This window comes from Scomber scombrus, chromosome 5, assembly GCF_963691925.1.
Source record: "Scomber scombrus chromosome 5, fScoSco1.1, whole genome shotgun sequence".
NCBI lineage: Eukaryota > Metazoa > Chordata > Actinopteri > Scombriformes > Scombridae > Scomber > Scomber scombrus.
The window spans coordinates 33670818-33685313 of NC_084974.1; the positions used below are offsets into that span (position 1 = coordinate 33670818).

Sequence of the window (14496 nt, forward strand, 5' to 3'; positions counted from 1 at the left end):
GACAGACGGGAGCCAGGGGTCAAAGGTCAGCCTGCACACAAATAACCCCGAGCTTTCAACCACGTCTCACTCGTCTGCTAACGAAGAGGCGGTGAGATGCGGCTGAAAGCTCCAGACTCAGAGTCACAACAAGTGATTTAAAGACAGAGGTTTGAAATCATCATCGTGATATTATCGGTTTAAATCAGGCGGCGAATCAAAAGGGAAAGTTATAAATCTCTGATCCAATTTATAAAAACGTCTTAAAATAATAAACAGTTGTAGAAACACTTGATCTGTTGCTGCTTCCGAAGAGAAAAAAAAAAAGTTTCAGTATTTTTTTGTAACGTGAATTCGTATCTGAACGTTTGAGGCATGAAGAGATTCTGCTGTTAATGAGCACAGTTGATGACACTGTGATAAATATACTGAGAAAGATTTTAAAAAGGACAGATTCATCCTGCTGTATACAGAACAGAATAGAATAAAACTTTAAAGACTGTGTAAAGTGAATTCAGACATTTTCTTCTAAACACATTAAATAGGTCATAAATGTATTTCTAAAAAAGGTGTAAAAAGCATTTCAACCATTTAGATTTGAATTGTGGAGCTAGGCTTAGCATAAACCCGCCCTGCTGCTGTAGAGGTATAAATACATTTAGCACACACTACTACTACTAGTCTACAGTTAGCCAGTTAGCTGAGTTAGCCGCCGAGCTAACCGCAGAGCTAGCCGTCGAGTTAGCCACGAGCTAGCTGCCGAGTTAGCATCTGAGTTAGCAGCAGAAAGCTCTCAGACCTAGCGTCCATGTTTCTGGTAGAGGTGGTGACTTTGATTGACAGGTGACACTTGGTAAGGGGCGGGGCTTCAGCGGACTCGGCGGCCACTCCCACAGAGTTTGGGAGCAGAGAAAGAGGCTGATTTTTACACAACTTTGAAGCCTAATTTCATATATTTGCCGATTTTTTTAATCATTAAAATTTGGCAGGGTGGTTAACAACAGACTTTTCTGTGGTATGTCAAACTCAGAACATGTTTATTTTCCCCCCCGATTTTACTAGTTTTGACATTGTTTGGCCCCAAAATCGTAATCATGATCAAATTTCGACCAACCATGACTTTCATGTTATAACGAGTTACTGAAGCTTTTCTTTTTCTAGCGTGGCAGCAATGTTTCTGTACCTGTCCGGTTCAGAAAAGGACAAAGAGCTGCAGACCAGAACCAGCTGATCCAGTTAATAAAGTATCGATACAGATCATTAATAACTCTATAAAGTAGTTTTTCAGTTTAATTTACTCTGTGAAGCCTCGTCTGCAAAGAGAAAATGTATCTCAGGAGACTTTGTGGTTAAATATAACTGAAACGTAAGGAGTCGATGGACACACAGAAGAGTCGAGGTGCTTCAGTTATTTTATTATCGGAGCTCAGAGGGAGGACAGAGGCACACAGTCTGTTAAAAAACACTCAAACACATCTTCATCATCCTCATCATTCTTCATCTCTTAAAGTTACAGCGTGCAAGTTTTTATCGTGTTGAATCGAACGTTTCTGGAAGTCAAACAGGAAACAGTCGGACGTCTTTTTCCACTGCAGGACACTTCTCGTGTTTTTTGTATTTTTTTACCCGTTGGGACTTTTCAGATTTACGTCGTTAAAAAGGCGACAGCAGAGTTTACTGATGACCAATCAGAAGCCTGAAACAGCGTCCAGCACGTCAAACTACTGCAGATCATTTGTTTTAATGTAATCTTTGTGTTCGGCTGTTGACCTCAAAGACCTTCAGTTGGTGGACAGTTGTCACCTTTGCTTCTCTGAAGCCTCACAAACATTATGTGGTGACAAAGCTTAAACTGAAGCTTGTTTTCTCAAAGACTCTTTGATGCCACATTCCTGCCTGTTCTTGATTAACCACCACATCATAGTACAGTCTGGTCTTCTCGGTCACTGCTGTATTTTAGGTAGACTGCCTTCTTATTTAACCGTCTTTATGTCTCTAAAACACGACACACGTGGATCGAGGTCACAGGATCCTTATGACTGTGCCTCAAGCTCGGACTGAGATGGGCAAAAAGGCTTTTATGAATCAGCTTCAACTCCAGGACCTGGTCTCATATACAGAGTTTAAAGACTGTGTAAAGTGAATTCAGACATTTTCTTCTAAACACATTAAATAGGTCATGAATGTATTTCTAAAAAAGGTGTAAAAAGCATTTCAACCATTTAGATTTGAATTGTGGAGCTAGGCTTAGCATAAACCCGCCCTGCTGCTGTAGAGGTATAAATACATTCAGCGCACACTACTACTACAGTCTACAGGTAGCCAGTTAGCCGAGCTAGCCGCCGAGTTAGCCGCCGAGCTAGCAGCTGAGTTAGCAGCAGAAAGCTCTCAGGCCTAGCGTCCATGTTTCTGGTAGAGGTGGTGACTTTGATTGACAAGTGACACTTGGTAGGGGACGGGGCTTCAGCGGACTCGGCAGACACGCCCACAGCGTTTGGGAGAAGAGAAATAGGCTGACTTTTACACAACTTTGAAGCCTAATTTAATATATTTGCCGATTTTTTTTATCATTCGAATTTGGCAGAGTGGTTAACAACACACTTTTCTCTGGTATGTCAAACTCAGAACACATATTTATTCTTACTTAACACGGACTTTAAAAGCACTGTCAGGTCAATGGTTGTTGAGTCTATACACACTTGATTCTTCCCTAGTCACAGTCACATGTTTATTTTGTGATGTTGTGTTTTATGTTCTGCTGCTAATCGTGGCCAGGTCTCTCTTGGATATTGATCTCAATGAGAATAACCTGGTTAAATAAAGCTTGTATAACAATAATAATGTTCATGAAGAACTGGCAGCGAGACAACAAAAAGTCCCCATTATTCTGTTTTAGAGGACTAGTTGTCCTACAGATAAATCAGAAGGTTACAGTCGTTGGGTTTCTTGAACAACTTCCGAAACAACTTATTTCCAGGAATTCGTCACCAAAGTGGCCGAAGAACAAAGAACGGAGGAAACAACAGAAGAACCTGGATGTTCTTTACGTTTCTGCAGTGGAACAAACACTGACTGCTTCCTGTTGTTCCTCCAACGAAGAGACGGTTCATGTTGAAGGTATCGTCACTTCTGATAGAGGAACACCACACATGGAAAACACTGAAGCTTCTTATCCAGCATACAGATTTCTGTCTGCGACTCTGAACCAAGTTACAAACAGTAAAAACAGTAAAAAAAAAAACACACTCAGACAGGCAGCCAATCATAAGGCACAGGGGGCGGAGCTTCGACAGGCAGGAGACGAGCTTCGGGGTTAAACTTTGGGATGATTGTAAAGTTTGAAATTCACCTGAGAGAGCACAGGTTTTATATTTTATACATGATCGTCATGAGGGTCTCAGTCCGCTTCAGACAAACTGGTCTGTAAGGTCCAAACTCGTCTTGACGCCGTGAAGCGTACAGATAAGCAGAATAATCTCCACAAAGACATTCCTGCTCTTAAACTTGATTGTGCATCTGAACACTAGTCGTCTTTAGAATGAAGAAAGAACCTCCACACATCTGACCAATGATATCATCTGATTGAGAAATTTACAGAAATAGTCAGATGCATCCGGCTCAGTTCTGACCAGGCGGGGCGTTCCGGTCCTCTGAAATGATACCAAAGCGGAAGTAACTTAAAACTGCATTCTATCAAAAGGCCACCAGGGGGCGACCGTTTTGGTGTCAAAAGGACTTCCGTCTCTATACAAGTCAATGGAGAATTCACCAACTTCTCACTTGATTTCTAACCTCAGTAAACGTTTTCAAAATGTGTTTATGGTCTCAATCGCTAGTTTAAAGCCTTCTTCAATGCAGTATGATGTTCATTTGGGACATTTTGGCCTCCCTGATTTTATATGTGACGATAAAGCAGGGTATGCATTAGGGCGTGGCTACGTCGTGATTGACAGGTTGATTGGTCCATTTTATATACAGTCTATGGTTCTGACGCTGTGAGACAATCTAACGATCACTTCATCTGAAGCAGACTGAGGCCTCCATAACAGGAAGAGATCAAGGATTCAGATTTAAATAGCCAATTTGATAAAAAGCTACAGAACCCCAACCCTCGGTCCAAGTGGTTTATTTAATAGATTTCCATCCCACAGAGCAGACGGAGGAAGTGTTCAGACTGAGTTAAAACGAGGAACTGCGATGGTTAAACGCAGAACAGGAAGTTGAAGCTACGACTCATCAGAAGCCAAACAGCTTAAAATAACACACAGAGCAGATTTTTACAACTCTGGAACGTTATCACAGCAGCAACTGTTTTATCTTCCGTTGAGACGAACGCGAGGTCCACAACCAATTACGGTGTTACAAAGACGTCCACCAGGAATGTGTGCTTGCAGGTGATTGGCCGTCGCAGCGGCTAACCAGATGACGGCGGGTTGTGTTACGGCACAAGTTAAGTCTACTTTAACATGTTTTCTGGACGACTGCATGCGGAGCTAATGTCGGTCTGAACACTTCCTACCTGAAATTATGGTGTTCTGAACATGGATCCAACGAACAGGACCAAGACGATGGAACGTTTTTTTTCTACCAGGATCGTTTTGTTCTGGACAGTTATTCAGAAAAAGTGAAAACTGCAACCAGAACTAAAAGACTTCACTGTGTTCAGATTTTAGTGCCAGGGTGATGATTGTGTCCTGTCAATGTCATGAAGTCTGGATCCATGTCACTCTGATCACTGAATCTGATCATCTGAGAAGGCAAAACTATCCTGTAGTCTGTTACTGGCTGCTTCCATCTCATCCAAGTTTGTCAACATTTTTCTGGCTTTGGCACAAGATGATCCCGCCTACAAAGCTCTGATTGGCTGTGGGCAGGGATCCACAGGTCTGAAACTTGGGTAGTTTTAACATTAACCTTCGTGTCGTCCTCCCGGGTCAAATTGACCCCGTCGGTTTTGACTGTTCTTTCTTCCCTCCCTCCTTCCTTCCTCCCTCCTTTCCTTCCTTCCTTCTTTCTTCCTTCCTTCCTTCCTCCCTCCCTCCTTCCTTTCCTTCCTTCTTCCTCCCTCCCTTCCTTTCACCTTTTCTTCCTTCTTCCCTTTTTCCTTCCTCCCTCCTTTCCTTCCCTCCCTCCTTCCTTCCTCCCTCCTTTCCTTCCTCCTTCCTCCCTCCTTTCCTTACTTCTTCCTCCCCCCTTTCCTTCCTTCCTTCCTTGACTCAAGGACAACAGGAGGGTTAAAAGCACAGACTGTTTAACATACTATCTGTGTATGCGTTGAACAACAGAGGTGCAGCATGTCCGTTTGGATGTGGCAGGTGTGAGTTTAAAACCAGATCTCTTCTCTTGCAGATGATGTGAGGTGAAGCGGTGGGGACGAGGCCACGGTGCTCTGCTGGAAAACTGGGACTGTTCCTTTCAGGTTTGGAGTGACTCAGTGCCTCAAGTAAAAGAGTTCAAGTATGTTGGGTTGTCATGCGTGACAGAAGGTGACAGATCGACAGGCAGATGTGCTACACTGATACTGTGGTAAGGAGGGAGCTGAGCCTGAAGGCGGACCTCTACGTTCAATAGGGCTGCTCGATTATGGAAAAAATCATAATCACGACTATTTGGGTCAAAATTGAAATCACGATTATTGAAACGATTTTTTTTTAACTTTAGAAACATGCTGCATTTCTTGTCCAATGCCGCTTAATGCAACACACAGCAGAACATGTGCAGAGATATTATGGTGCTTTTCCACTACACAGTTCCAGCACGACTCGGCTCGACACAGTACCAGGAACCTTTTCCATTACAAAAAAGTACCTACTCAACGTGGGCGGGGTCGTATGAGTATGTAGAGGCTTTCTGTCTCACACAAAGCAAGAGAAGAGAAACCAATCGCTGTAACGCTGTTGTTGGTATTTAAAATGCCGGGTTTGATTCTTGTGTTGGACGGCTCATGACTCTTCCAGTGACTCTCTGACCAATCGGCGGCCGGCAGTGTGTCGACGTCACATTTAGTATCGGCTCGGCTCGCTTGGAACCTCGGCAGAGCAGATACTAAAAAAGTACCAGGTACCAGGTACTTTCCCTAGTGGAAACACAAAAAGAACTGAGGCGAGTCGAGGCGAGTCGTGCTGGAACTGTGTAGTGGAAAAGCGCCATTAGTGCTGACAATAGTTCACATAACACATCCTGGTTTTTAATAATTAGTCAGTAAACTCAGCATTGTCTGACGCAGGCTGGAAACTGTGCACTTTTATTTACAGATAAAACATTTCGCCGTGTTTCAGCTTCTGTCAAACTAACAGATCTGCAGCAGCTTCCAGTTTTGAGATCGTTTGGCCCTAAAATCGCAATCACGATCAAATTCCGATTAATTGAGCAGCCTTAACGTTCAAGCCTAATGAGATTACAGATACAAGCCATAGAAGTGAGATTCCATAGCCACCTACGGGGATGTTCCAGGTAAATCCAACTGGGGTGAAAATGCAGGAACAGATTTCTGGGATTACAACTCCAATCAGGTCTGACAACACCTCACCACAACCCTCAACTACAGTCCTGAGCTTTGGGAAGTTGGGTTTGGTAGCTCTGAATTAACTGGATTTACCTTCCAGCCCTCACCTGTGATCATGAGCTTACTTAAAGGATGATATAAAGGATGAGAGACTAAAAGGAGTTTCACTTGCAGGTTTTAAAGTTCAGACTTCTGGAGGGAATCTAAAAATCTCAGAGATTAACACTTCTTGTTCACATCAGAAAGACTCAGTTCTCCTGGACGCCTCCTCAGGGCAGACCCAGAACATGATAGAGGAATCACATCTTCTACCTGGCTTGGGAAGACCTTGAGCTCGCCCAGGAGGAGTTTGAAATTTTACTTTGATCAATCTACGTCCTGACCCTCCTCGACTTTCTACCCCAGCATGATTCGTTCACAGGGTGAGGAGCTCAGAGGAGAACCACCGCTCGCTCACATTAAACAGAACCAGCTGAAGTGGTTCAGACATCTGATCAGGACTCCTGGACGCCTCCTGTTTATCCCGTCCAGCCTGGGAACACCTCAGTATGTGGTGTGTGAGAAGGATGTCTGGGCTACCATCTGGACTTGGATCCGGATAAGCATCAGATATCAGATGAATGATATACAGAAGCAGACTAGCTGTTTCCTCCTGTTTCCAGTCTTTATGTTAAACTGGGATAACCACAGAATGGTGAACTATTCCTTTAAATATTGTGCTGTGAATCTTATCTGAGATATATTGGTGCTCTGAGGGTGAAACGTGTTCAGGTTCGGGTTCAGACGTGCGGCGCCAGGTGGACGTAAATGGCACAAAGCGCCAACATGACGGACAGGTAGAAGAGAGCAAAGCCCGCCAGCTGGACCTGAGGGGAGGGGCTGGTTGGGGGCGGAGCCATGGAGAGCAACATGCCCATCGTCATATAAACCCCGCCCCCTCTCCCGTCCAGGACCTCCCCCACTGAACAAAGACTGTCCTGTGTGAGGAGGGGGGGGGGGGGGGGCGGCATGGCGATGACATGGTGAAGAATAAAAGCGAGAAGACAAAGGAGTGAAATGGACAGAATAAAAAAGGGTTAATGAAAGGTGTGAAGATGAAAGAGAAGAAAGAGAGTTGTTAGTTAGAGGAGAAGATTCGTTTCGTTTTCATCGGAGGAAGAAAAGAAGCCGAGCGGACAGTGATGTCACAGTGACGTCACAGTGATGTCACAGACTGACATAGCTTTACTTTAAAGACATGTCAAAGGATTTTCTTCTTTTCTTAAAACTCTTAAAGCGATGGTAATTTTGACCTAGCATCATTTGCACCATGACGTCTATCTTACCACCCGCTCCAGCTCCACCCGCACATTACATTTTAATAAACTCCTGGTGTACTTACAAACTTTCCAATGCATGGATTTATGAGTAAAGACCCTATTTGTACTACTGTAGAAGTTTGATAACAACCCAGGTATTATTAGTGGAGTAAGTTACGAGATACTCTGGTGGGTCCGTTAGCGACTGTACTAAACCATTCGGCTGATGGCGCTAACTCCACCAGTTTGCGACAAAATGAAAAAAAAAAACGGAGCGGGTGTTTAGATAGACGTCATGGTCCAAATGACGCTGAACCATCGCTTTAAGCATTAAACCTCAATATCAATGAGTCTCTGATGTTTTTGGTTTTTGTTAATTTAACCTCACTGTGACCTCACGGTGACCTCACAGTGATATCACGGTGACCTCACAGTGACATCACGGTGACCTCACGGTGACCTCACTGTCCTCTCTTTGTGTTTTCTTCCTTCAGCAGTTTGTAAACACAGACAGCATCCATCCATCCCATGGAGTCACATATAAGATTAAATGCAGCAGTAAGTTTTCAACAGCCAATGTAACAGTTTAATATTTAGTTAGGATTATTTTATATAAATCAATTATAATCCTGTCATGAATTACGTTTTTTTTAACCTTTATTTACCGTTCAGGTTGAATTTGACCCGTTTTAACATCTAACAGCTTGTAAAAACCACAAATGTCTTTTATTCTGAAATTTGATGACTTTTCCTAAAGTGGCCCAAAATGCACAAAAATGTAAATATGTTAAATGTTATATTTTGTATTTCTGCTCCAGATGTTTGTCCATTGAGGCTGTTCTGGGTCAGATTATCTCCGTATCTATTGCCATGTGTTTTAGTGAAATGAATAGTTAATAGTTTTAATAAGATAGTAGTTATGAGGATTTCTTTTTATGATGTAGCAGTGAAGACTGATGGTTCTAATGGTTCTAATGGTTCTAATGGTTCTGATGGCTCTAATGGTTATACAATAAACCCCACAGCTCCATAAAGTTCTGCTCATTTTACCTTTACATTAAATACATTTCCATCAGTATTGCTATGTTATATTTTCATGTCTGAGGTAAAATAGGACACGATATTGTGTGATAGGAGATGTTTAGTGGTGTAAAAGCTAAAAAATACACTCTCTCTGCTCTCTGAGACATGAATCAAGGTTTAATCACATTTATTGATCAGTCAGATCCACTATTGATGCTTTCTAAACACATCTGTGCTTCAATGTTTGGTATGAACACTTTTTATGAGGAGAACAAACTGTGAGGAGAGAATATGAACAGTATGTGAGGTTCAAACTGATGTGAAAATGCATTTTAGTAAAATAACATCACGTTGTTGGGTTTTAACCAGGCGGGGAGTTCCGGTCCTCTGAAATGATGCCAACGCGGAAGTAATTTAAAACTGCATTCTATCAAAAGGCCACCAGGGGGCGACCGTTTTGGTGTCAAAAGGACTTCGGTCTCTATACAAGTCAATGGAGAATTCACCAACTTCTCACTTGATTTCTAACCTCAGTAAACGTTTTCAAAATGTGTTTATGGTCTCAATCGCTAGTTTAAAGCCTTCTTCAATGCAGTATGATGTTCATTTGGGACATTTTGGCCTCCCTGATTTTATATGTGACGATAAAGCAGGGTATGCATTAGGGCGTGGCTACGTGGTGATTGACAGGTTGATTGGTTCACAGGTTCAGGAGGGCGCCTCATGCTCCTCCTGATGCCCATATAAGTAGAATCCCTGTTTTTATTTTTCCCAGCATGCACCTGAAATTTTCAAGATTGCGCTGCTCAGGAGCAGTCCACAAACCAATGGGTGACATCATGGATGTTACGTCCATTTTATTTACAGTCTATGGTTTGAACCCTCATTATGTAGTGTGTGTGTGTGTGTGTGTGTGTGTGTGTTTGTGTGTGTGTTACCTGTGGGACGCCGATCCTGCGACACGCCTCCAGGAAGTTCTCCACGTTTCGTCGACATTTGGCCATGGTGAGTTTAGGCTGCGGGAAACAGGCGGAGGTCAGGTGATCAGGTACAAACACACAGCAGCGTTCTCATTGGTTAAAAGGTTCTGTGCAGAGTTCCCATTGGCTGCACTCACCACTGCGGGGGAGGGGACGTGGATGCTGGGGACGGATCGTGGTCGCACGTGATTGGCCAGGTGACACAGCACCACGCCGTCTGTCAGCGCTGCTCCCAGGTCGCTAGGCAACGACACCTTCAGGCGAGCCTCGATGTTCTGGACAAAGACAGATGTGATGTCATCAGTCAGGTGTGACAGAACAGGTGTGAACAGGTGTGAACAGATGTGAGCAGGTGTGAGCAGGTGTGAGCAGGTGTGAGCAGGTGTGAGCAGGTGTGAGCAGGTGTGAACAGGTGTGAACAGATGTGAGCAGGTGTGAACAGGTGTGAGCAGGTGTGAGCAGGTGTGAGCAGGTGTGAACAGGTGTGAACAGATGTGAGCAGGTGTGAACAGGTGTGAGCAGGTGTGAGCAGGTGTGAACAGGTGTGAACAGATGTGAGCAGGTGTGAACAGGTGTGAGCAGGTGTGAGCAGGTGTGAACAGGTGTGAGCAGGTGTGAGCAGGTACAAACCTTTCTGAGCTGCTCCACCAGCTCTGCGTCTTCTCCAACCAGAGGCGGAGCAGCAGGAGCCTCCTCTTGGTTCTGAGGAGCAGCTGCAGCGTCACCTGCAGGACAGAGAGGGAACAGCAGCAAGCTCAGATCTGATTGGCCTATCAGCCGACAGGTAAAAGTGACAAAGCTAAAACCTCCTCCGATTGGCTCACCTCTCCTCTTCTCCTCCTTCTGGCCGAGGCGATACAGGAAGCTCTCCGGCCTCACGCTGGCGGTCCGACAGGAGGCCACGCCCCCAGAGCTGGGGTACGAAGGCGACTGATTGGCTGGAGGAGAAGCAGGAGGCGGGGTCAAAACGAGTCTAACAAACGAATAAAGTTTAAAGAGGAGAATCTGAGCTCGGTGTTACCTGTAGGAGACAAAGCGGCCCGGTCCTCTCCCTGCAGACATAACACAGGACATTACACACCTTCATTTCTTCTATTTTAACCTTCCTGTCGTCCTCACGGGTCAAACTGACCCCGTCTGTTTTGACTGTTCCTTCTTTCCTCCCTCCCTTCCTTCCTTCCGTCTGTCCTTCCTCCCTCCCTCCTTCTCTCTTTCTTTCCTCCCTTCCTTCTTCCATCCTCCTTTCTTCCATCCTTCTTTCCTTCCCTCTTTTTTTCTTTCCTCCCCCTACCTTCCTTCTTTCCTTTCCTCCCTTCTTCCATCCCCCTTTCTTCTGTCCTTCCTTCCTCCCTCCCTCCTTCTTCTTTCCATCCCTCCTTCCTTCCTTTCATTCCTCCCTCCTTCTCTCTCTTTCCTCCCCCTACCTTCCTCCCTCCTTTTCTTCTTCCTTCCTTACTCCTTTCCTTCCTTCTTCCTCCCTTCGGTCTGTCCTTCCTCTCTCCCTCCTTCTCTCTTTCTTTCCTCACTTCCTTCTTTCCTTCTTCCATCCCCCTTTCTTCCTTCCTTCTGTCCTTCCTCCCTTCTTTCCTCCCTCCCTCCTTCTTTCCTTCCCTCCTTTCCTTCCTCCCTCCTTCTCTTTCTTTCCTCCCCCCTACCTTCCTCCCTTCCTCCCTCCTTTCCTTCTTTCTTCCTCCCTCCCTTCCTTCCTTCCTTCCTTCCTCCCTCCTTTCCTTCCTTCTTCCTCCCTTATTTCCTCCCTCCCTTCCTTCCTCCCTTCCTTCCTCCCCTCGAGGACAACAGGAGGGTTAATAATCTGAGTTTCTGAACATGTATTTATGGTTTAATGAAGGCAGAAGAATATAAAGAGTCATGTTTGTAACACTCAGACTAAACATTTAAACATGCAGACAGACAGGAAGCAGCAGGGTGCAGTACCTGCAGCAGACAGGAGGGGGCGCTGTCAGAGGAGACAGAGCGACAGCCGTCTACAGACACGGAGGTCACAGACTGACAGGAGAAGAAGAAGAAGAAGAAGAAGAAGAAGAAGAAGAAGAAGAAGAAGAAGAAGGCGAGAAAAGAAAAAGACAAAAAATAGAAAGAAAAAGAAAAATTAAAACTGAACTGAATTAAAACGCGACGAATGAATCAAACTTTTTCAGAAACTCATTAATGAAAATCTGATTTATATATTTTTATAGTTAACGACAAACTTCTGATTCTGATTCAAACTTCCTTCCTTCTTCCTCCCCTCCCTCCTTTCCTCCCTTCTTTCCTTCCTTCCTCCCTCCCTTCTTTCCTTCCTCACTCCTTTCCTTCTCTTTCTTCCCTCCCCCTACCTTCCTTCTTTCCTTTCCTCCCTTCTTTCCTTCCTCCCTCCTTTACTTCCTTCCTTCCTCCCTCACTCCTTTCCTTCCTCCCTTCCTTCTTTCCTTCCTTCCTCCCTCCTTCTCTCTTTCTTTCCTCCCCCTACCTTCCTTCTTTCCTTTCCTCCCTTCTTTCCTTCCTCCCTCCTTTACTTCCTTCCTTCCTCCCTCCCTACCTTATTTCCTTCCTCACTCCTTTCCTTCCTTCCTTCCCTCCTTCCTCCCTCCCTTCCCTCATTCCTCCCTATTGAGTTAAACAGCTCTCATCACTTTAACGTCTCTATAATTAAACACTGAAGCATCGTGATGACGTCGCTCTCTCTCTCTCTCTCTGTGTCACCTGTCTGTGTGAACCCGGTCGTCTCTTTATCGTGTTTGTGTTGGTGTCGATCTCAAACACACGCACAAACTGACACACGACAACACACACACACACACGATGAAGAGGAAGTGAAGAAAAGAACAAATGAAACACCAAGAAAATCAAAGTTGAGAACAGGAAGAGAGAAAGAAGAAAGAGTTATTGTGTTAATTAGAAAGAAACGTGCAGCAAACTTACAGTTAAAAGACATTAATATCATCAATATCACACTGATATATCATTATATATCTTATTATCTTCACTTCTCTGCTGTAAATATTGATTTCTGGTGGTTTTTAGGAGCTTCAGATGGTTTATATCTGCACTGCGACTCCTTAAAATCCGTGTAAAGTAAGGATAAATATGTGTTCTGAGTTTGACATACCACAGAAAAGTGTGTTGTTAACCACCCTGATAAATGTGAATGATTAAAAAAATCGCCAAATATATGAAATTAGGCTTCAAAGTTGTGTAAAAGTCAGCCTCTGTCTCTTCTCCGCTGAAGCCCCGCCCCCTACCGAGTGTCACCTGTCAATCAAAGTCACCACCTCTACCAGAAACATGGATGCTAGGTCTGAGAGCTTTCTGCTGCTAACTCGGCGGCTAACTGTAGACTGTAGTAGTAGTAGTAGTGGTGTGCTGAATGTATTTATACCTCTACAGCAGCAGGGCGGGTTTATGCTAAGCCTAGCTCCACAATTCAAATCTAAATGGTTGAAATGCTTTTTACAACTTTTTTAGAAAATACATTTATGACCTATTTAATGTGTTTACAAAAAAATGTCTGAATTCACTTTACACAGTCTTTAACAAGCTTTAACTTTCTTTATTAATCCTAACGTCAGTGTAAAATAAAGATCAGATAAAAGGAAGTCGTCAGCAGCAGGATGGCCTACAAGCGGGGGAGGAGGCGTTGTCATGGCGACAGGCGTGTTCATGCCGTAGAGGTTATGGAGGGAAACGTGACGTCACATGCTGATTAATAAAGTCCATCGGACCTGATCAGAGAAGTTAAAGTCTGTAAAATCACCAGAAACAATCACCTGTCAATCAGAGTCATTGATTAGGATGTATTTTATAAACTGTTTACTTCTGTTTCTAACTAATTTTACTATTTTCATTCTTATATTTCATTAATGTTTTTATTTCTTTCCTTTTTTAACATCTTTTAATGTGAAACACTTTGAGCTGCATTTTATTATTATTATTAATTATTTTCTAATTTCATTGTTTTGTGTATATTTTGTATTTTCCAAATATTAAAAAAAAACATCAAATCTTCAGTTTTAAAAAGTTCAATAGAAACATTTTTACTTAAAAGTGTGAAAAACTATAATTTTAGTTTCAGGACTCTTAAGAACTTTTCTGCTGGCTCTTATTGTGAAAATCCACAGGAAACTGAAGTCTGGTGATGATTCAGAGATCTGACCACTTCCTGTCAGTCTGGTGACGGATTCCCAGTTAGTCCATTTTTTTTTGGGGCCAAACTCTCTCTTACCATGAAGAGTGCGGAGTCGTCTGTGTGGGTGGAGCGTCTGGAGGGGTAAACGTTCTGAACACACACACACACACACACACACACACACACACACACACACACACACACACACACACACACACACACACACACACACACACACACACACACACACACACAGAGGATGGGAGGGTGAACAGGTGTGGTGATGGGGGGGGGGGCTGTAATAAACCCGACTTTCTTTGGACCTCTCAGCTCTAACAGGTCAGAGATTGCAGTCGGTCAGGATAACACACACACACACACACACACACACACACACACACACAGACACACACACACACACACACACACACACACACACACAGACACACACACACACACACACACACAGAGTCTCACCTCACTGTCTGGACTGGTCTTTGTTGGACTCTGAGCTTTATGCTGAAAAACATCAACAAGAAATCAGGTCAGTGACATCATCAAACATACCGATAACTGTCCTGTTAC

The 14496-nt window shown here is 43.9% G+C and overlaps 1 protein-coding gene across 2 annotated transcripts in view; it reads right to left on the reverse strand.

Annotated features, from left to right (window-relative positions):
- lrch3 (leucine-rich repeats and calponin homology (CH) domain containing 3) overlaps positions 1-14496 on the reverse strand; it is a 31029-nt gene that overhangs the window by 3235 nt on the left and 13298 nt on the right. The window contains exons 13-19 of one of the 2 annotated variants that reach the window (XM_062418528.1): positions 14389-14430; positions 14008-14061; positions 10807-10837; positions 10610-10723; positions 10416-10510; positions 9923-10060; positions 9744-9821 (exon numbers count right to left, since the gene is read on the reverse strand). In XM_062418528.1, coding sequence (XP_062274512.1) covers positions 9744-9821; positions 9923-10060; positions 10416-10510; positions 10610-10723; positions 10807-10837; positions 14008-14061; positions 14389-14430 — 552 coding nt within the window. The remainder of the gene's footprint in view (positions 1-9743; positions 9822-9922; positions 10061-10415; positions 10511-10609; positions 10724-10806; positions 10838-14007; positions 14062-14388; positions 14431-14496) is intronic. The other variant, XM_062418529.1, reaches the window with a different exon arrangement.